Genomic DNA, 23,050 nt, shown 5'->3' on the forward strand with positions numbered 1-23,050 from the left:
GTAATATTGAAAGTATCAATAAATATTGGGAAGTCATTTCTATAAATTATACTAAAAACTTGCCTGAGTAAGTACTGGGTTTTGAATTGCAGTTGTTATCCTGTCATTCAAAGTTTTCTAAAAAGAGAGTATCAATATTTAATATTTTATATATGTATATGGCGTGTGTGTGTGTGTGTGCGCACGCGCGCGTGCAGGATAAGAGAACTTGTTGCTGAAACAAATAGTCTGTTTGTCCTTTTTTTCCTCCACATAAAAGTATTTATGTGTTTCATTTAAAAGCTGCTTCTGTCCTACAGGAAAATAATAGCAAGTTGGGTTTTTCACATTCCCACTGACTTGTAGCAATTTCCTCAAGATTTTTGCTTGTCACCAAAGCCTTGCTCAGGGTGAATAAGGTGAGAAGATCAATAGGTCAGCTTCAGGCCTTTCCGTATGTATTCTGCAGAGACTCTGCCTATGTAGAACCATAGCAGCCACGTGGGGATTGATCAGTATTTAACAGACTGCGTTAGTCCTCAGGTGTACAATTCTTCCTCCATGGAAGGTAATGAAAGGGATCAGGGAAACTATAACTGCACAACCTTAGAGAATTAGTTTCTTCAATCAGGTGCTTCATTCTAGTTGTCAATAGACTTTTCACAAGAAGCCAGAATAAATGCGATCATTACAGGAATGAACACACTTTACACAGAACAGTGCATTTTATATAGAAAAATGCAAATCATTAGTCAAGAAGGAACACATTCTCCCTTCAATTTATTTTTACTACTTGATCACTTTACAATCAATATGCTTACTTAGCATGCTTCAAATCTAGTTTCTTTTTAATCATGAACTCATTTGAGTATGATGAAGTCTACATTCACGGTGAAGTAATTTGGACCGCCTGAATTGATCCCTACCAAAACAATGCATTTAAAATATAAATGCTGAGCCCAAGCTTGTGATTGTTGAATTATGGATGTTGGGAGCTGGAATTCTCTAAATATATTAATCTACGTGATTCGAATTTGGTACAGTAGAAAGGGCCCTAGATTTTGAATCCAAAAATGGGTTTTGAATCCTGTTGTTTACTCGCTGTGCAAGGGAGTGAGTGATTACATCACCTCGTCTCTCAGGGACTTATCGGTGAAATGGAAATAATGATTTCTTTCTCGCAAAGATAACGAGGATTAAAAGAGCAGTGTATGTGAAAACAGCTAGTACAGGTTCCAGCATTCCTGACTACTCAGAATGTTCAGTCTAAATCTGTGGGTTTTTTTTTTTTTTTTTTTCTTGTTTTTTTTTTTATTATTATTTTTTATTATTATACTTTAAGTTCTAGGGTACATGTGCATAACGTGCAGGTTTGTTGCATATGTATACCTGTGCCACGTTGGTGTGCTGCACCCATCAACTCGTCATTTACATCACGTATCACTCCCAGTGCAATCCCTCCCCCCTCCCCCCTCCCCGTGATAGGCCCCGGTGTGTGATGTTCCCCCTCCCGAGTCCAAGTGATCTCATTGTTCAGTTCCCGCCTATGAGTGAGAACATGCAGTGTTTGGTTTTCTGTTCTTGTGATAGTTTGCTGAGAATGATGGTTTCCAGCTTCATCCATGACCCTACAAAGGACACAAACTCATCCTTTTTTATGGCTGCATAGTATTCCATGGTGTATATGTGCCACACTTTCTTAATCCAGTCTGTCACTGATGGCCATTTGGGTTGATTCCAAGTCTTTGCTATTGTGAATAGTGCTGCAATAAACATACGTGTGCATGTGTCTTTATAGCAGCATGATTTATAATCCTTTGGGTATATACCCAGTAATGGGATGGCTGGGTCATATGGCACTTCTAGTTTTAGATCCTTGAGGAATCACCATACTGTTTTCCATAATGGTTGAACTAGTTTACAATCCCACCAACAGTGTAAAAGTGTTCCTATTTCTCCACATCCTCTCCAGCACCTGTTGTTTCCTGACTTTTTAATGATTGCCATTCTAACTGGTGTGAGATGGTATCTCATTGTGGTTTTGATTTGCATTTCTCTGATGGCCAGTGATGATGAGCATTTTTTCATGTGTCTGTTGGCTGTATGAATGTCCTCTTTTGAGAAATGTCTATTCATATCCTTTGCCCACTTTTTGATGGGGTTGTTTGTTTTTTTCTTGTAAATTTGTTTGAGTTCTTTGTAGGTTCTGGATATTAGCCCTTTGTCAGATGAGTAGATTGTAAAAATTTTCTCCCATTCTGTAGCTTGCCTGTTCACTCTGATGGTAGTTTCTTTTGCTGTGCAGAAACTCTTTAGTTTAATTAGATCTCATTTGTCAATTTTGGCTTTTGTTGCCGTTGCTTTTGGTGTTTTAGACATGAAGTCCTTGCCCATGCCTATGTCCTGAATGGTATTACCTAGGTTTTCTTCTAGAGTTTTTATGGTATTAGGTCTAACATTTAAGTCTCTAATCCATCTTGAATTAATTTTCGTATAAGGAGTAAGGAAAGGATCCAGTTTCAGCTTTCTACTTACGGCTAGCCAATTATCCCAGCACCATTTATGAAATAGGGAATCCTTTCCCCATTTCTTGTTTTTCTCAGGTTTATCAAAGATCAGATGGCTGTAGATGTGTGGTATTATTTCTGAGGACTCTGTTCTGTTCCATTGGTCTATATCTCTGTTTTGGTACCAGTACCATGCTGTTTTGGTTACTGTAGCCTTGTAGTATAGTTTGAAGTCAGGTAGCGTGATGCCTCCAGCTTTGTTCTTTTGACTTAGGATTGTCTTGGAGATGCGGGCTCTTTTTTGGTTCCATATGAACTTTAAAGCAGCTTTTTCCAATTCTGTGAAGAAAGTCATTGGGAGCTTGATGGAGATGGCATTGAATCTATAAATTACCTTGGGCAGTATGGCCATTTTCATGATATTGATTCTTCCTATCCATGAGCATGGTATGTTCTTCCATTTGTTTATGTCCTCTTTTATTTCACTGAGCAGTGGTTTGTAGTTCTCCTTGAAGAGGTCCTTTACATCCCTTGTAAGTTGGATTCCTAGATGTTTTATTCTCTTTGAAGCAATTGTGAATGGAAGTTCATTCCTGATTTGGCTCTCTGTTTGTCTGTTACTGGTGTATAAGAATGCTTGTGATTTTTGCACATTAATTTTATATCCTGAGACTTTGCTGAAGTTTCTTATCAGCTTAAGGAGATTTTGGGCTGAGACATTGGGGTTTTCTAAATATACAATCATGTCATCTGCAAACAGGGACAATTTGACTTCTTCTTTTCCTAACTGAATACCCTTGATTTCTTTCTCTTGCCTGATTGCCCTAGCCAGAACTTCCAACACTATGTTGAATAGGAGTGGTGAGAGAGGACATCCCTGTCTTGTGCCAGTTTTCAAAGGGAATTTTTCCAGTTTTTGCCCATTCAGTATGATATTGGCTTTGGGTTTGTCATAAATAGCTCTTATGATTTTGAGATACGTTCCATCAATACCGAATTTATTGAGAGTTTTTAGCATGAAGGGCTGTTGAATTTTTTTCAAAGGCCTTTTCTGCATCTATTGAGATAATCATGTGGTTTTTGTCTTTGGTTCTGTTTATATGCTGGATTACGTTTATTGATTTGCATATGTTGAACCAGCCCTGCATCCCAGGGATGAAGCCCACTTGATCATGGTGGATAAGCTTTTTGATGTGCTGCTGGATCCGGTTTGCCAGTATTTTATTGAGGATTTTTGCACTGATGTTCATCAGGGATATTGGTCTAAAATTCTCTTTTTTTGTTGTGTCTCTGCCAGGCTTTGGTATCAGGATGATGTTGGCCTCATAAAATGAGTTAGGGAGGATTCCCTCTTTTTCTATTGATTGAAATAGTTTCAGAAGGAATGGTACCAGCTCCTCCTTGTACCTCTGGTAGAATTCAGCTATGAATCCATCTGGTCCTGGACTTTTTTTGGTTGGTAGGCTATTAATTATTGCCTCAATTTCAGAGCCTGCTATTGGTCTATTCAGGGATTCTGCTTCTTCCTGGTTTAGTCTTGGGAGAGTGTAAGTGTCCAGGAAATTATCCATTTCTTCTAGATTTTCTAGTTTATTTGCATAGAGGTGTTTATAGTATTCTCTGATGGTAGTTTGTATTTCTGTGGGGCCAGTGGTGATATCCCCTTTATCATTTTTTATTGCGTCTATTTGATTCTTCTCTCTTTTCTTCTTTATTAGTCTTGCTAGCAGTCTATCAATTTTGTTGATCTTTTCAAAAAACCAACTCCTGGATTCATTGATTTTTTGGAGGGTTTTTGTGTCTCTATCTCCTTCAGTTCTGCTCTGATCTTACTTATTTCTTGCCTTCTGCTAGCTTTTGAATGTGTTTGCTCTTGCTTCTCTAGTTCTTTTAATTGTGATGTTAGAGTGTCAATTTTAGATCTTTCCAGCTTTCTCTTGTGGGCATTTAGTGCTATAAATTTCCCTCTACACACTGCTTTAAATGTGTCCCAGAGATTTTGGTATGTTGTATCTTTGTTCTCATTGGTTTCAAAGAACATCTTTATTTCTGCCTTCATGTCATTGTGTACCCAGTAGTCATTCAGGAGCAGGTTATTCAGTTTCCATGTAGTTGAGCGGTTTTGATTGAGTTTCTTAGTCCTGAGTTCTAGTTTGATTGCACTGTGGTCTGAGAGACAGTTTGTTATAATTTCTGTTCTTGTACATTTGCTGAGGAGTGCTTTACCTCCAATTATGTGGTCAATTTTGGAATAAGTGTGATGTGGTGCTGAGAAGAATGTATATTCTGTTGATTTGGGGTGGAGAGTTCTGTAGATGTCTATTAGGTCTGCTTGCTGCAGAGACCAGAATAATTAATGCAGAAAGGGCCATAAACGAACGGACAAGATGAAAACCATGACACGAGAAATAAGTGACAAATGCACAAGCTTCAGTAACCGACTCGATCAACTGGAAGAAAGAGTATCAGCAATTGAGGATCAAATGAATGAAATGAAGCGAGAAGAGAAATCTAAAGAAAAAAGAAGAAAAAGAAATGAACAAAGCCTGCAAGAAGTATGGGATTATGTAAAAAGACCAAATCTACGTCTGATTGGGGTGCCTGAAAGTGAGGGGGAAAATGGAACCAAGTTGGAAAACACTCTTCAGGATATCATCCAGGAGAACTTCCCCAACCTAGTAGGGCAGGCCAACATTCAAATTCGGGAAATACAGAGAATGCCACAAAGATACTCCTCAAGAAGAGCAACTCCAAGACACATAATTGCCAGATTCACCAAAGTTGAAATGAAGGAAAAAATCTTAAGGGCAGGCAGAGAGAAAGGTCGGGTTACCCACAAAGGGAAGCCCATCAGACTAACAGCAGATCTCTCGGCAGAAACTCTACAAGACAGGAGAGAGTGGGGGCCAATATTCAACATTTTTAAAGAAAAGAATTTTAAACCCAGAATTTCATATTCCAGCCAAACTAAGTTTCATAAGTGAAGAAGAAATAAAATCCTTTATAGATAAGCAAATGCTTAGAGATTTTGTCACCACCAGGCCTGCCTTACAAGAGACCCTGAAGGAACCACTAAACATGGAAAGGAACAACTGGTACCAGCCATTGCATGCCAAAATGTAAAGACCATCGAGGCTAGGAAGAAACTGCATCAACTAACAAGCAAAATAACCAGTTAATATCATAATGGCAGGATCAAGTTCACACATAACAATATTAACCTTAAATGTAAATGGACTAAATGCTCCAATTAAAAGACACAGACTGGCAAACTGGAAAAAGAGTCAAGACCCATCAGTCTGCTGTATTCAGGAGACCCATCTCACATGCAGAGACATACATAGGCTCAAAATAAAGGGATGGAGGAAGATCTACCAAGCAAATGGAGAACAAAAAAAAGCAGGGATTGCAATCCTAGTCTCTGATAAAACAGACTTTAAACCATTAAAGATCAAAAGAGACAAAGAAGGCCATTACATAGTGGTAACGGGATCAATTCAACAGGAAGAGCTAACTATCCTAAATATATATGCACCTAATACAGGAGCACCCAGATTCATAAAGCAAGTCCTTAGAGACTTACAAAGAGACTTAGACTCCCACACAATAATAATGGGAGACTTCAACATGCCACTGTCAATGTTAGACAGATCAACGAGACAGAAAGTTAACAAGGATATCCAGGAATTGAACTCATCTCTGCAGCAAGTAAATCTGTGTTTCTGATAGCGAATCCATCTTCTCATTGCAGAGCTAGAAATATGAAGCATATCTGTTTTAAATGAGATTGTACCTACTAAAAATAGGATAACCCCTGTAAGAGCTATTAAAAATCACAGTAATGGGTCACAAGATAATGATGGGGAGGAGTATGAAAAATGCAAAAGTTATCTTTTCTGATCTGTAAGAAATAGAATACACAATGTGTTGGGTCCTATTCGAGCTTGTTTTTAGAATCCACCTTTGAAAAAAGCATTCAAGAGCAGCAGAAGAGCTACCCTTGAATTCAAGGACAGGGTTTTATTTCCTAGTATCAAAACCCAAGAGCATATGGCAGAAGACAGATGTTTAGGATTTAAAAAGAATTAGACATTTATTCATCTATTTGTTCATTCATTTATATGTTGAGCAAGAAAAAACTATGGAGCACTGCTATGTGTCAAGCACTTTGCTGCACCAGCCCGGGAGACCCCAGGATGCCTGCCCTCACTACTCTTAGAGTCTGATGTCTTGCCAGTGGAGCCACATTGGGAAGCCAGACAGCCATACTACGTAGCGTCAGTTCTTTTTAATCGTGAAAATGAAAACAGGAAAAGATAGTCCAAGGATTGGGTTTTAAGTGACCCAAAGGAGAGGATACATACTTTTCAAACTACAATGGAGAGGAAGAATGTATAACTTGTCATTTTGACAATTCTGTTGAATAGTCAAGGTTTCAAAAGTGTTCTTCTGACTTAGGAAAATATTGACAAATAAATGAGGAATTTTGAAGACATAATAATTAATAATATAGTTACTATAAGACTAATCAGTATGCTATTTTATATATATATATATTTCAAGTATTACCATAATTCAAACAGAGTTGTTAACCAGCAGATGTGGTAGGAGCAATCGTTAAAATCCAGAGAAAGGGAAATGCAAGGCACTGATTATGAAAGAAGAATCATATCCCATTTAGAAGAGAATCTGTGATTTCTTTTTGCTAATGTTTATTGTCTCCATAATGCATTTATCAATTCCCAGAATATATTTAATAAGTGAACACTTCTCGAGCAAATACGTGGAAAACACAGAGTATAAATAAATAAATCTAGTCTTTTAGAGGAATGGATATAATATCACTAGCACACATTAGGAATTCATGTAATTTTTAAAATAAGTATGTATTGAATGCTTACTGCATCCTAGGAAGTATGTTAGGGTCTAGAAAAGCTACAGTCAATATAGATACCAGTCCAGCCTAGTGGTGGTGGTGGTGGTAATAGTAATAAATTTTTGAACATTTGTTGAGAAGAAATGACACGCTATACTTCATACGAAGTATTAGGCATGAATTATTTCATATAATCTTGAAAACAACATTCTGTGTTGTATATTATTATTAAATTCAGTTTACAGAGGAGGATACCGAGTTTGAGGAGTTTCAGTAACTTGCCCAAGGTCACAGAGTTATTAGCAAAGCCAGGCTCCAACTCAGGAAATTATCTGTCTTGCCCATGTTCTTAATCCCTACGCCTTCCAGATGAGTGTGAGATAGTGGGGTAAGAGATATTGTGTGTGACTTCAACCAGGGCATATAAGATCATACAAACATGGGAACTATGATAGTTGATGATTGCAGAAAACTATACAATCATTTAAGTATGGAATAGAAGTGAGGAAAACCAGGGACCATATTGTGAAGATCTTGTATTTCATGTGAAGAAATGGGAAGCCATTCCTGTGTTTGTATTTATATCTGCATTTTAAAAAGGTCGCCTTCACTATGGAGGAAGACCAATGGGAAGAGGCCAGACAGGAAAGGTTAGACTGAGGTTGCACCAGTCTAGGCAGGGGATGATATTAGTGCAGCTAGAGAGGAGACATTTGAGAGAGAGTATAAAATGTGAAATTAATAGGCATGAAATGTGCGGTAGTGGATACATTAACACACTGAACTGCACACATGCATTAATCTCTTGTAGTGGATGACTTTAATTTCATAACTTGGAGGTTTATAACATTTCTTACTCTAGACATGAAATAAGTCATAAATCACTAAACAAAGATTTTTGGAAAGCAATAATTTTAATCCTGACCACACCCACTCTGGCAAGATATTTTTTTGTTTGTTTGTTTGGGTTTTTTTGAGACAGAGTCTTGCTCTGTCGACCAGGTTGGAGTGCAGTAGTGCAATCTTGGCTCACTGCAAGCTCCGCCTCCCAGGTTCACACCATTCTACTGCCTCAGTCTCCCAAGTAGCTGGGACTACAGGCTCCCGCAACCACACCCAACTAATTTTTTTTGTATTTTTTAGTAGAGATGGGGTTTCACCATGTTAGCCAGGATGGTCTCGATCTCCTGACCTCGTGATCCGCCCACCTCGGCCGAACACATCCTTTTTTATGGCTGCATAGTATTCCATGGTATATATGTGCCACATTTTCTTAATCCTGTCTATCACTGATGGATATTCCAAGTCTTTGCTATTGTGAAAAGTGCCGCAATAAACATTCATGTGCATGTGTCTTTACAGCAGCATGATTTATAATCCTTTGGGTATATGCCCAGTAATGGGATGGCTGGGTCAAATGGTTTCTAGTTCTAGATCCTTGAGGAATTGCCACACTGTCTTCCACAATGGTTGAACTAGTTTATTGTCCCACCAACTGTGTAAGTGTTCCCATTTCTCCACATCCTCTCCAGCACCTGTTGTTTCCTGACTTTTTAATGATCGCCATCCTAACTGCTGTGAGATGGTATCTCGTTGTGGTTTTGATTTGCATTTCTCTGATGGCCAGTGATGATGAGCATTTTTTCATGTGTCTGTTGTCTGCATAAATGTCTTCTTTTGAGAAGTGTCTGTTCATATCCTTTGCCCACTTTTTGATTGGGTTGTTTGATTTTTTTCTTGTAAATTTGTTTAAGTTCTTTGTAGATTTTGAATATTAACCCTTTGTCAGATGAGTAGATTGTAAAAATTTTCTCCCATTCTGTATGTTGCCTGTTCACGCTGATGGTAGTTTCTTTTGCTGTGCAGAAGCTCTTTAGTTTAATTAGATCCCATTTGTCAATTTTGGCATTTGTTGCCATTGTTTTTGGTGTTTTAGTCATGAAGTCCTTGAGATGCCTATGGCCCGAATGGTATCGCCTTGGTTTTCTTCTAGAGTTTTTATGGTTTTAGGTCTAACATTTAAGTCTTTAATCCATCTTGAATTAATTTTTGTATAAGGTGTAAGGAAGGGATCCAGTTTCAGCTTTCTACATATGGCTAGCCAGTTTTCCCAGCACCATTTATTAAATAGGGGATCCTTTCCCCATTTCATTTTTTTTGTCAGGTTTGTCAAAGATCATGGTTGTAGATGTGCAGCATTATTTCCAAGGGCTCCGTTCTGTTCCATTGGTCTACATCTCTGTTTTGGTACCAGTACCATGCTGTTTTGTTTACTGTAGCCTTGTAGTTATAGTTTGAGGTCTGGTAGCATGATGCCTCCAGCTTTGTTCTTTTGGCTTGGGATTGTCTTGGAAATGCAGGCTCTTTTTTGGTTCCATTTGAACTTTAAAGTAGTTTTTTCCAATTCTGTGAAGAAAGTCATTGGTAGCTTGATGGGGATGGCATTGAATCTATAAATAACCTTGGGCATTATGGCCATTTTCACAATATTGATTCTTCCTATCCATGAGCATAGAATGTTCTTCCATTTGTTTGTGTCCTCTTTTATTTCATTGAACAGTGGTTTGTAGTTCTCCTTGAAGAGGTCCTTCACATCTCTTGTAAGTTGGATTCTTAGGTATTTTATTCTCTTTGAAGCAATTGTGAATGGGAGTTCACTCATGATTTGGCTCTCTATTTGTCTGTTATTGGTGTTTAGGAATGCTTGTGATTTTTGCACATTGATTTTGTATCCTGAGACTTTGCTGAAGTTGTTTATCAGCTTAAGGAGATTTTGGGTTGAGATGATGGGGTTTTCTAAATATACAATCATATCATCTGTAAACAGGGACAATTTGACTTCCTCTTTCCCTAATTGAATACTCTTTATTTCTTTCTCTTGCTTGGTTTCCCTGGCCAGGACTTCCAACACTATGTTGAACAGGAGTGGTGAGAAAGGGCATCCCTGTCTTGTGCCAGTTTTCAAAGGGAATGCTTCTAGTTTTTGCACATTCAGTATGATATTAGCTGTAGGTTTGTCATAAATAGTTCTTATTATTTTGAGATACTTACCATCAATACCTAGTTTATTGAGATTTTCAGTATGAAGGGCTGTTGAATTTTGTCGAAGTTCTTTTCTGCATCTATTGGGATAATCATGTGGTTTTTGTCTTTGCTTCTGTTTATATGCTGGATTACATTTATTGATTTGCATATGTTGAACCAGCCTTGCATCCCAGGGATGAAGCCCACTTGATCATGTTGGATAAGCTTTCTGATGTGCTGCTGGATCCAGTTTGCCAGTATTTCATTGAGGATTTTTGCATCGGTGTTCATCAGGGATATTGGTCTAAAATTCTCTTTTTTTGTTATGTCTCTGCCAGGCTTTGGTATCAGGATGATATTGGCCTCATAAAATGAGTTAGGGAGGATTCCCTCTTTTTCTATTGATTGGAATAGATTCAGAAGGAATGGTACCAGCTCATCTTTGTACCTCTCGTAGAATTTGGCTGTGAATCCATCTGGTCCTGGACTTTTTTGGTTGGTAGGCTATTAATTATTGCCTCAATTTCAGAGCCTGTTATTGGTCTATTCAGGGATTCAACTTCTTCCTGGTTTAGTCTTGGGAGGGTGTATGTGTCCAGTAATTTATCCATTTCTTCTAGATTTTCTAGTTTATTTGTGTAGAGGTGTTTATAGTATTCTCTGATGTAGTTTGTATTTCTGTGGGATCAATGGTGATATCCCCTTTTTCATTTTTTATTGTGTCTATTTGATTCTTCTCTCTTTTCTTCTTTATTGGTCTTGCTAGTGATCTATCAATTTTGTTGATCTTTTCAAAAAACCAGCTCCTGGATTCATTGATTTTCTGAGGGTTTTTTTGCGTCTTTATGTCCTTCAGTTCTGCTCTGATCTTAGTTATTTCCTGCCTTCTGCTAGCTTTTGAATGTGTTTGCTCTCGCTTCTCTAGTTCTTTTAATTGTGTTGTTAGGGTGTCAATTTTTGATCTTTCCTGCTTTCTCTTGTGGGCATTTAGTGCTATAAATTTCCCTCTACACACTGCTTTAAATGTGTCCCAGAGATTCTGGTATGTTGTGCCTTTGTTCTCATTGGTTTCAAAGAACATCTTTATTTCTGCCTTCATTTCCTTATGTACCCAGTAGTCACTCAGGATCAGGTTGTTCAGTTTCCATGTAGTTGAGCAGTTTTGAGTGAGTTTCTTAATCCTGAGTTCTAGTTTGATTGCACTGTGGTCTGAAAGACAGTTTGTTATAATTTCTGTTCTTTTACATTTGCTGAGGAATGTTTTACCTCCAACTATGTGGTCAATTTTGGAATAAGTGTGATGTGGTGCTGTGAAGAATGTATATTCTGTTGATTTGTGATGGAGAGTTCTGTAGATGTCTATTAGGTCCACTTGGTGCAGAGCTGAGTTCAATTCCTGGATATCTTTGTTAACTTTCTGTCTCATTGATCTGTCTAATGTTGACAGTGGGGTAATTAAAGTCTCCCATTATTATTGTGTGGGAGTCTCTCTTTGTAGGTCTCTAAGGATCTGCTTTATGAATCTTGGTGCTCCTGTATTGGGTGCATATATATTTAGGATAGTTAGTTCTTCTTGTTGAATTAATCCTTTACCATTATGTAATGGCCTTCTTTGTCTCTTTTGATCTTTGATGGTTTAAAGTCTGTTATATCAGAGACTAGGATTGCAACCCCTGCTTTTTTTTGTTTTCCATTTGCTTGGTAGATCTTCCTCCATCCCTTTATTTTGAGCCTATGTGTGTGTCTGCACATGCGATGGGTCTCCTGAATGTAGCACACTGATGGGTCTTGACTCTATCCAATTTGCCAGTCTATGTCTTTTAATTGGAGCATTTAGCCCATTTACATTTAAGGTTAATATTGTAATGTGTGAATTTGATTTTGTCATTATGATGTTAGCTGGTTATTTTGGTCATTAGTTGATGCAGTTTCTTCCTAGCATTGATGGTCTTTACAATTCGGGGTGTTTTTGCAGTGACTGGTACTAGTTGTTCCTTTCTATGTTTAGTGCTTCCTTCAGGAGCTCTTGTAAGGCAGGCCCGGTGGTGACAAAATCTCTCAGCATTTGTTTGTCTGTATAGGATTTTATTTCTGCTTCACTTATGAAGCTTAGTTTGGCTGGATATGAAATTCTGGGTTGAAAATTCTTTTCTTTAAGAATACTGAATATTGGCCCCCACTCTCTTCTGGCTTGTAGAGTTTCTGCTGAGAGATTCACTGTTAGTCTGATGTACTTCCCTTTGTGGGTAACCTAACCTTTCTCTCTGACTGCCCTTAACATTTTTTCCTTTATTTAAACTTTGGTGAATCTGACAATTATGTGTCTTGGAGTTGCTCTTCTCGAGGAGTATCTTTGTGGCATTCTCTGTATTTCCTGAATTTGAATATTTGCCTGCCTCACTAGGTTGGGTAATTTCTCCTAGATAATATCCTGAAGAGTGTTTTCCAACTTGGTTCCATTCTCCCCATCACTTTCAGGTGCACCAATCAGACTTAGATTTGGTCCTTTCACATAGTCCCGTATTTCTTGGGGGCTTTGTTCATTTGTTTTTACTCTTTTTTCTCTAAACTTCTCTTCTCACTTTATTTCATTCATTTGAACTTCAGTCACTGATACCCTTTCTTTCACTTGATCAAATTGGCTACTGAAGCTTGTGCATGTGTCACGTAGTTCTCGTGCCATAGTTTTCAGCTCCATCAGGTCATTTAAGGTTATTACACTGGTTATTCTAGTTAACCATTCATCTGATCTCTTTTCAAGGTTTTTAGCTTCTTTGCAATGGGTTTGAACATCCTCCTTTAGCTTGGAGAAATTTGTTATTACTGATCATCTGAAGCCTTCTTCTCTCAACCCGTCAAAGTCATTCTCCGTCCGGCTTTGTTCCATTGCTGGCGAGGAGCTGCGTTCCTTTGGAGGAGAAGAGTTGCTCTGATTTTTAGAATGTTGAGCTTCTCTGCCCTGGTTTTTCCCCATCTTTGTGGTTTTATCTACCTTTCTTCTTTGATGATGACGACGTACTGATGGAGTTTTGGTGTGGATGTCCTTTCTGCTTGTTAGTTTTCCTTCTAACAGTCAGGACCCTCAACTGCAGGTCTGCCAGAGGTCCACTCCAGATGCTGTTTGCCTGGATATTTCCAGCGGAAGCTGCAGAATGGCAGATGTTGCTGCCTGATCCTTCCTCTGAGAGCTTTGTCTCAGAGGGGCACTCGGCCGTATGCAGTGTCAGTCACCCCTATACTGAGGTGCCTCCCAGTTAGGTCACTCAGGGGTCAGGGACCCACTTGAGGAGGCAGTCTGTCTGTTGTCAGATCTCAAACTCCGTGCTGGGAGAACCACTACTCTCTTCAAAGCTGTCAGACAGGGACATTTTAGTCTGCAGAAGTTTCTGCTGGCTTTTGTTCAGCTATGCCCTGCCCCCAGAGGTGGAGTCTACAAAGGTAGGCAGGCCCCTTGAGCTGCAGTGGGCTCCACCCAGTTGGAGCTTCCCAGCCGCTTTGTTTACCTACTCAAGCCTCAGCAATGGCAGACACCCCTCCCCCAGCCTCACTACCACCTCACAGTTTAATCTCAGACTGCTGTGCTAGCAGTGAGCAAGGCTCCATTGGCGTAGGACCCTCCCAGCCAGGCGCCAGATATAATCTCCTAGTGTGCTGTTTGCTAAGGTCTTGGAAAAGCACCCTATTAGGGTGGGAGTGTCCCGATTTTCCAGGTACCATCTGCCATGGCTTCACTTTGCTAGGAAAGGGAATTCTCTGATCCCTTGTGCTTCTCTGGTGAGGCGATGCCCTACCCTGCTCTGTGGGCTGCACCCACTGTCTGGCAAGCCCCTGTGAGATGAACCCAGTACCTCAGTTGGAAATGCAGAGAAATCGCCCGTCTTCTGGGTTGCTCACATGGGAGCTGCAGACTGGAGCAGTTCCTATTCGGCCATCTTGAAACCTCAATTTCAGTGTATTTTTCTTTCCGGGATAGTTTTCGGTGGTACCTTCGTAGGTGACATTATCAAGAACAATAGAAGTTTTCAAATTAATGTTTAATCCCACATTCAATTTTAAAAATGTGGGGAAATAAAAAAGTATCCCCTACTAAAGGTTACATTTCCTATTCGTAATTACTTTAAAAACTTGTTTTACTGCAACATCTACATAACGTCGATTTATGGCAAATTGTTGTGACTACAAATTCAGAGATCGTCACCCTAGATTTTCATGTGTTTTACTTATTGTGTTAGGGTCTGAGTAACCCTCCTCCACTAGTAATAAAAACATTTGGGGTTGCCCTCAGGAAATAGCAATATAACGATTAGCTACCAAGCAAAATATCAGCATTCTGACAGTGAGCATGCTGAGAGCTGGCAAATAAATCCACAGTAGGAAAACAGAGCTCAGAACCATAAACCTCGAATAGTTCTGGTTTCCCATGTCATTTCATTGTGAGTTACAGTGTGACCCAAAAGGGGTGTTACAGCTCCCCATGTGTTCAGTAAAATGCATTTCAGCCCTTGAGAGATTGGCTTCCTTGCTCAGTACACTTTGAATCAATATTAAATGAGGCAGTAGGCTTCTGGAGGTTTTGAAATATAGAACTGATCTTAGAATAAAATGGTTGTTTTTGTCTGTAATCGTGGTAAATGACCAAATGTAGGAGGCCTGTAGGTTTTGAGAGACTCTTCTATCTAATTTATTATAGAAATGTTATGAGTCATCTTAAAAGGGAGGGTTAACATGTAAACAATATCCACTTTAAGTAAGAACTGATATCTTCAAAAGCGAACTAAATATAGTGTAATGAACCTAAGTTAGAAATGGTTGAAATACAATATTTTGCATGTAAGCCAATTTAGAAAACGAAGCTTTGTCTCTCCAGTGAGACTTAGTTGAGGAGGGGACGGGAGACACTTCTCTGGCATCTAGAAATGGGGTTGGGAAACAGGAGACTAGTTCACATGCTTTTCCTGACCTTCCTTTAGTTCTGCAGTTTGCTATATAAAATAAACTCAAGATCTGATATCTAAGATCAACTGGGACAAACACCTGAAAAAAAAAATCACCAAGAATTTTATCAGCAAATGCCCAAATTATAGTCTAGTAGACTCTACTTCAACTGAACTTGGTTTTTAAAAGAAATATTGGCACACATTTGTCTTTAGCTTCATATAATTATTGTAATCTTATAACATCATAATTTACTCCAGGGTTATTTTAGTGAGCACCTCTTTAGGATAAAAAGGACTATAAAAATATAAAGTAGACACCTTTTAAATAGTGGAAATATGATGAGATTTGAGAAACTGTGATTTACTTGTGTTCCTTAAATTTTTCCAAATAATATACTCCTATAAAGAGAAGGCTCCTCTACACAGACTTACCATGGGCAGGGATCACACTCATCACTTCAGGTCTTTCTTGCTGTACTTTATGAGGTCAGTACGCCTGCTTTCCTCAATTCACAGGGGAGATGCAGGCTGAGAGTAGAAGTAACCTGGGTACAGCTCCATAAGACTGTCTTCAAACCCTTCTGTTGTCAGCTGCCATTTTGCATTCGGAAAGAGGTTCCAAGATAGTTTGAAAGTAGTGAAAGACAGGGAATAAATGGACATGGGATTGGGGGAGGGGTTTGTACAATGGTACTAAGAAGCTGACTAAAAGCAGAAAGCAGTTGTGGGTTGTGGGCAGTAAGTAGGATACTGGGATAATGAAGTGGAAAGTGGGAGAGGATGAAGAGTTTGCCTTTGAAAATGTTGTCACTGGAAGGCAACTGAAGATGCTTTGAATACAGTGTTGATAAACTGTTATGGTTGGGTACTTAGTAAATTACTTTGGTAATTTACTTAAATTGTTCTTTGATATCATGTAAATATAGAAATGTTTTCATGTCAATCAAAGAAGTAACCAAACCCACTAACTCCTAAACTCTGATGCCCAAGGCTCTGCATGTTTGAGCCGAGGCTGTTTCCCCAACCTCATCTCCTTCTCCCTGTGTGCACCAGCATATTGAGCTCCACACTTGTTCATGAGCAGACTGAACTGGCATTAACCTCAGGGCCTTTGTACTTACTCTCCTTGAAATGATCTTCCCCAAAACAATACCTCCCTCTGCCATTACACCCTTCTCTAGTACCATTCCACTTTCTAATCTGCCACAAAATTTATTTTTTCTGGGTAAATCATTCCCACCTGATATTATACATTTGCTTCTTTATTTTCTTTGTCCTCTCACTGAAATTTGATCATCAAAAGAGATGGGACTTGGCTTTGTTCACTGTTGCATCTCCTACACACTGGAGTAATGGAGATTTGGGGGTCTGAAGTTAAGTAAAATAAAGTCAGAAAGAATTTAGAAAATTACAAAACAAAATAGGAATGAAAGTTAATATTCAGAATATAAGAACAAATAAATTGCTATGTATTTTTAAATTGTTGTCAAATGCAAAAAAAAAAAAAAAGAAAAGAAAACGTCTTTAAGTTTCTTTAGCATATGAACCATAAATTTGAAAGAATATGCCACAGGGTAGTTTCTGGCTGTATAGTTTCAACCCTTTTGTCCTCCAGAACATACACATTTCCCATCCTGGGGGCCTCAGGATATGGGCATGGGCGTATTACATCATGACCTCTGGTCCTGCACCTCTTTTCCAGCATTGGGTGATTGTGTACAATGGGCAGTAGGAATACTCTAGATGCCATTTCTACACAGAATACTACAATAACCCAGCCATCAATGAACATCAATGAAAGTAATTATTGTCCAATAAATAGGTCCCAGCAAATCTAGCCTGAATGCATCCCAACTCAACTTTCTTTTTTTTTTTTTTTTCTGCCGCCCAGGCTGGAGTGCAGTGGCCGGATCTCGGCTCACTGCAAGCTCCACCTCCCCAGTTTACGCCATTCTCCTGCCTCAGCCTCCCGAGTAGCTGGGACTACAGACACCCGCCACCTCGCCCGGCTAGTTTTTTTGTATTTTTTAGTAGAGACGGGGTTTCACCGGGTTAGCCAGGATGATCTCGATCTCCTGACCTCGTGATCCGCCCGTCTCGGCCTCCCAAAGTGCCCAACTCAACTTTCTTCAGCTCGGTTTCAAAAGTAACCACAGCCAATTGGACACTAGCCAACATTACAGAAGGAAGCTGGGGTGTAAAGAAGACAGCAGCTATGTCATTTGCAGTTAAAACATTTTGCTTTTGCACATTTGTAAAGGTATGTGACTATGTGAACACAGTGCTAACGCCCCTCGGAGAACCTGGAAAGGGATTCGTACAAGTAAGGGGCCTTGAAACCCAAGCTTTTGTAGCTCCACAGTAAATCCACTCCTGCCAGCAACTTATGGTATTTGTAGGTACAAAGTAGACAGTCAAAAAATGTTTGGCAAACTAATAAATGAAAGAAAGAATCATGCAATAAAATACATTTTAATACATCTTCCTTAGCATTGCTGAATCAAAGTGTCCTTCAAATTAAATGGAACCCATTAACTGTAGGTTACATTTATCATATTAAAACTGTGCTGAATAACTGAGTGGTTTGGGATCTGTTCTCAGTTCAAAATATGTCAAGGAGATTTATTAATTATAAGCACAGATATATTGACCTTTTCCTTTTACTTCCTATGGGGAAATTAAACATTTCTATGTAACTTTGCTACCCTATCAAATGTGCTTCCTCACATGTATACTCTAAGCAGAGCCATTACTTGGAATGTCTTTTTACTAAAATTATGGACAAACTGTTTTCAGTGCCTATGTTACAACTGCCTTTTTATGAAGGACAAATACTACTCTGTGGCATTTATTTCATTATTTTGCGGCTTCTAGGGAAAGAATTGTGTGAATATTTTTAAAGTGATGTTGTAGTAGAAGGAGCTGAAAAATTGAAGACCTATATTTTCCAGGTGGGGTAAAAATATAGATTCATTCAAATTTTAGTTTAATTGTAAAACAGAGTTCATGTTAGAAAGAAGATTGGGGCATCAGGTAAGAAACCCCGTATTGGGCTGGGCATGGTGGCTCACACCTGTAATTCCAGTACTTTGGGAGGCTGAAGCAGGTGAATCACTTGAGACAAGGAGTTCAAGACAAATCTGGGCAAAACAGTGAAAACTCATCTCCACAAAAAATACAAAAGTTGACTGGATGTGATGGTATATTCCTGTAGTCCCAGCTACTTGGAAGGCTGAGGAGGGAGGATCACCCGAGCCCAGGAAATTGAAACTGCAGTAAGCTGAGATGGCGCCACTGCATTCCAGCCTGGGCAACGGAGTGAGACCCTATCTCCAAAAAAAGAGAAACCTCGTATTGAATGAGGGTTCCTGGCCTTTAATATGCTCCTTTCTTTCTCTTGCTCAGGGCTAGCATATCAGTCTCTCTGGTCATTAGAAAGTGCCTATAAAATCAAATGAGCTCTTGTAAACCTGCCTCTGAGTATATATTTATGTACCACTGAAAAATGGTGTGCCACCTTCTGGACCTGGAGTCCATCAGAGAATGCCAACATTGGAATGTTTCTTGCAGATGCTGATTTTTTCCACTTGACATTCAAATTGAGACAGTTGGGAGAAGATGAAAAGCTACTGGGCAAATAATGGTATACTGACAGAAAAGTGGCGGCCTTCCTGAAAGGCTTTCTTTCGCATGCTTAGTTTAGGAAAATGGAATTCTGTGATGCTGTGAGTGGAAATACAAGGCCTTGATTGGACCCATCAACCAGGATTCAAATTACAGGCAATATTTCCCACCTTTATGTGACTGCCTCTTTTTAACACTTTTTACTTTTTTAACATTTCAAATTAATTTTGGGGCCTAATTGGAAGACACATAATGGTTAGCACGAAAAGACAAATAGAGGTGCAACCCTCTGTTTTTGAAATGCTGGGGAAAGAGAATATACATATCCATTTGAAGGTAGATTTTTCTCTTAGGTGATATGTGATTGATTGCAAGTCACACTTTGAGGTGTCCTTTCAAAGAGCATGTTCCTGGGCACATTCACTTCCTGATTGCAGTAAAATCTTTTAAAATCTCTGGCGGGTAATTTGCTGCTGTACTGCTGCTTACTACAACTTGAGGTAGGGAGAAAGAAATCAGTGTAAAAGGATTAAGAAAATGAATAATAATCGTTGACTGTCTATTAAAAACCCTTCACAGTGTGTAGGTCTTGTTTATAAGTGAGTACACGAGAAATAGAGCAAACTGTACTTTATCAGTAAAGCACAGACATATTTCAGCATGACTAGAAAAAGATAAAGATTTTTTTTCCTCCCCTTGGCTTCCTTCAGCTGGTGTAATGAGCATTATTGATTAAAATGTTAGGATCAATAAACATTTAAAATTGGAGTGGAGGAGACCTTAAGGAGGAGAAAAAGGTTACGCTCTGTTGAGTGAACTGGCAATTAAATGCTTTGTAGAAAACTAATTTTTTTTTTCTTTTGTTTTGAGACGGAGTCTCGCTCTGTCGCCCAGGCTGGAGTGCAGTGGCGCCATCTCAGCTCACTGCAAGCTCCGCCTCCCGGGTTCATGCCATTCTCCTGCCTTAGCCTCCTGAGTAGCGGGGACTACAGGCACCCGCCACCATGCCCAGCTAATTTTTTGTATTTTTAGTAGACACGGGGTTTCACCATGTTAGCCATGATGATCTCAATCTTCTGACCTCGTGATCCACCTGCCTCAGCCTTCCAAAGTGCTGTGATTACAGGCATGAGCCACTGTGCCCGGCAGAAAACTGATTTTTTAAACATGAACTATTAGTTATACTGCTTGGCCTTCATTGGCATAGACTGTTCTGCAGCTCACGTGTACATGTAAAACAATATGCATTGTTATCAGTCTCACACACTGAAAGTTTGTGAACATCATGTACAACTAGAACTTAATAATGAAACTTTAGCCCACCTGGGCATGTGTTAATAATAATAATGAATTCTCTGCAATGATAATAAGAAAGCTGCCTCTTGAGTCATTTAACAGCCAATGGAACTTACATATTTCTCCTTAGAATGCAGTTATGTGTAATCACACAGTTGCACTTTGTGAGGTTCTAATATTACAACAGTAATGTTTTAAATCCCTGTCTCCTCTTTTTCTTAATTATCAGTGTCAAAACCTACCAAATGCATTGGACTTCTGTGTTAGAGCCTCATAACCAAGAACTTCCGTGTTGCAGCCTCATAACCAATGAGTTAGATATTTCTCCCATAGAAACAATTGCACTGTAGAACTTACTTTTATTTGCAGGGAAAAATACTAGACAGATCTAGGAAAATACACAAATAAAATGACAAACTACAGGGAGGTAAATGCAAAAATAAGGAAAAGGCTAATTAAAATATGAATATGTTAAAAAAAAAACACAAGTAAAACAAAATCCATTAATACAATTTTAGAAGAAGCATCTAAAATTGACAATTTTTATGAAATGCATGCAAAAGATACTCTTAAAAGAACAATTCAGAGACCAGCACCTGAAAATGTTAACAAATAAACATAGGCTTTAAGGGGTACTGTAGAGATCAATGTGGAAGGACATAAAAGAATGCCTTAAAGAGAAGGAAAAGAACAGCTAGGCACAGTGGTTCACGCCTGTAATCCCAGCACTTTGGGAGTCCATCCTGGCCAACATGGTGAAACCCCGTATCTACCAAAAACACAAAATTAGCTGGGTGCGGTGGTGTGCACCTGTAATCCCAGCTTGTTGGGAGACTGAGGCAGGAGAATCGCTTGAACCTTGGAGGCAGAGGTTGCAGTGAGCTGAGAGTGCGCCACTGCACTCCAGCCTGGTGACAGAGCGAGACTCCGTCTCAAAAAAAAAAAAAAAAAAAGAGAGAGAGAGAGAGAAGGAAAAGAAGGAAAAGAACAAAGACTCACCAGTCACTAAAGGCTGGTTAGAACACTTCTCTCAGGGCTACTCTGGGTATCACATTTCTATATAACTAGTTACGAGTTCCTTTTGGAACTTTTACAAATGCACTTTTAGATTGGGTCCAATAAACACATTTAAGAAAATCAATTCTGACCTCAAATAGTAATTTTGCTGTTTATTCTTCTACAATATTTGTGCATAAATCACTATAAATCTATTAATTATCAATATCTATAAGTTAGTGATAAATATTCTTTAGTCATTTCTTCTAAATTACATGAAATATCATTAAAGAATAATAGTAATAAAACTTGTTCTAATTCTGGTTATTTAATTTTCTGTAGGTAAGTGCTCTTATAAACATAGTTCATCATGGGTTTGTTTTAAATTTAAATACTTAATTTCTGACCCCAGTAGCGTACCTTTATAATCTATTTTTAAACTGGTGTTCTATGTAGAAAAATCAGCGGTTCATTGTCTAGCCACTTTTATTTTGGCTGGTGCCTTCTGATTTTGCAATGAGTAATCCACATCATCTCAAAGGGTGTATCAGGAACCATGGGGTCTGACTTGCCCTTGCCTTGGCCCCCAGGTGCACCCTGAGCGTGACGCTGGAGCAAGCCATCATTTTGGCCAGAAGCCACGGACTGCCACCTCGCTACATCATGCAGGCTACAGATGTGATGCGGAAGCAGGTAGGTCTCATGGAGACTTGAGAAGAGTTGTTTTGTAGGCCCTGGACTTGAAGATTCCTTTGTTCATTTATCAGGGGTCTGACAGGTGCCTGGATGTGATGTACAGTTTACTAGGCTCAGAGGTAACTCATGAATGAGAAATGCTCCCAGGGAGAAGATGCCGCAGGCACCAGTCTGAGGTTCTGCAAGAATCTTAGAGAACTCTGGAAAAAGGGATGTCTATGCAGTAATCTGCAGGCAGAAAGGGACGTGACTAAGTGGAATAAAGTAGCAGTGAATTTGGCGTTTATGTAAGGAACAAGTAAAAGGACATATGGCATTTTTTGGCAATTGTTAGTGGTAAAGCTTGAGGTGGAGAGGGACAGGGGCAAGGAAGAAGAGGAAAGAATTGAGGGTCCTGCTGGCTCCTGGTGACTGCCAAGGAACTTTCATGCCATACTCAGCGTGTACATTAATCCAAGGATAAAGCACTTACCTCGAATTTTCCTTTAGGGGATAAATAGCAGTCTTTGGACTGTCTTCGGGTCATTGGAGTACTTACAGGAGAGAATATACTCTCTTATAAATAGAATGAACTTTATTCTATACAGTAGCCCAATAGTATTCTAAGTGTGGTGGTTTAGCTTTTAACTCTTAAAGTTATTTTTAAAAATGCACTAAGCTCCAATTTACTAATTATGAAAATGTGCTTAATGTAGCAGAAAAGATACTTAACCTACAGAAAGACAAATCAAAAGACACAAATTTTATATGTTATTCTACCACATTTTCTTTGAGCAACCACAAGAAATTGATTTAACAAATTTCTCCACTTGCTGACTTGGTTTGAGTTGCCCAGTGACAGTGAGTGATTTAGTTTTTAAGATATGCTTTGTAATTATGACTACTTTGTTAATTGGAAGCTTAGTGTCTAACTCTCAGGCAGACATATAAATCCCTCTGGGCTTGCTCCCAAGACTATATTGCAGAATGCCAACAAAGCCCATGAAAAAATCAACTGAAGAGGCCAACATCAAGCTGGTGTCTTCAATGCAGAGATCAGGCACAGGGAGAACATATACGTTGGTACTTCTGCTTAGGGCTCAGGAGCTGACGATTGAAAACCAAGATCTTAGAAG

At 39.0% G+C, this 23,050-nt stretch overlaps 1 protein-coding gene across 1 annotated transcript in view; it reads left to right on the forward strand.

The window, feature by feature from the left end:
* The window catches only part of PREX2 (phosphatidylinositol-3,4,5-trisphosphate dependent Rac exchange factor 2), a 287,857-nt gene that overhangs the window by 246,325 nt on the left and 18,482 nt on the right, over window positions 1–23,050 (forward strand). The window contains exon 38 of the mRNA XM_008000802.3: window positions 21,830–21,932. Within this exon, the coding sequence (XP_007998993.2) occupies window positions 21,830–21,932 (103 nt within the window). The remainder of the gene's footprint in view (window positions 1–21,829; window positions 21,933–23,050) is intronic.

Source organism: Chlorocebus sabaeus, chromosome 8 (genome assembly GCF_047675955.1).
Source record: "Chlorocebus sabaeus isolate Y175 chromosome 8, mChlSab1.0.hap1, whole genome shotgun sequence".
Classification (NCBI taxonomy): Eukaryota; Metazoa; Chordata; class Mammalia; order Primates; family Cercopithecidae; genus Chlorocebus; species Chlorocebus sabaeus.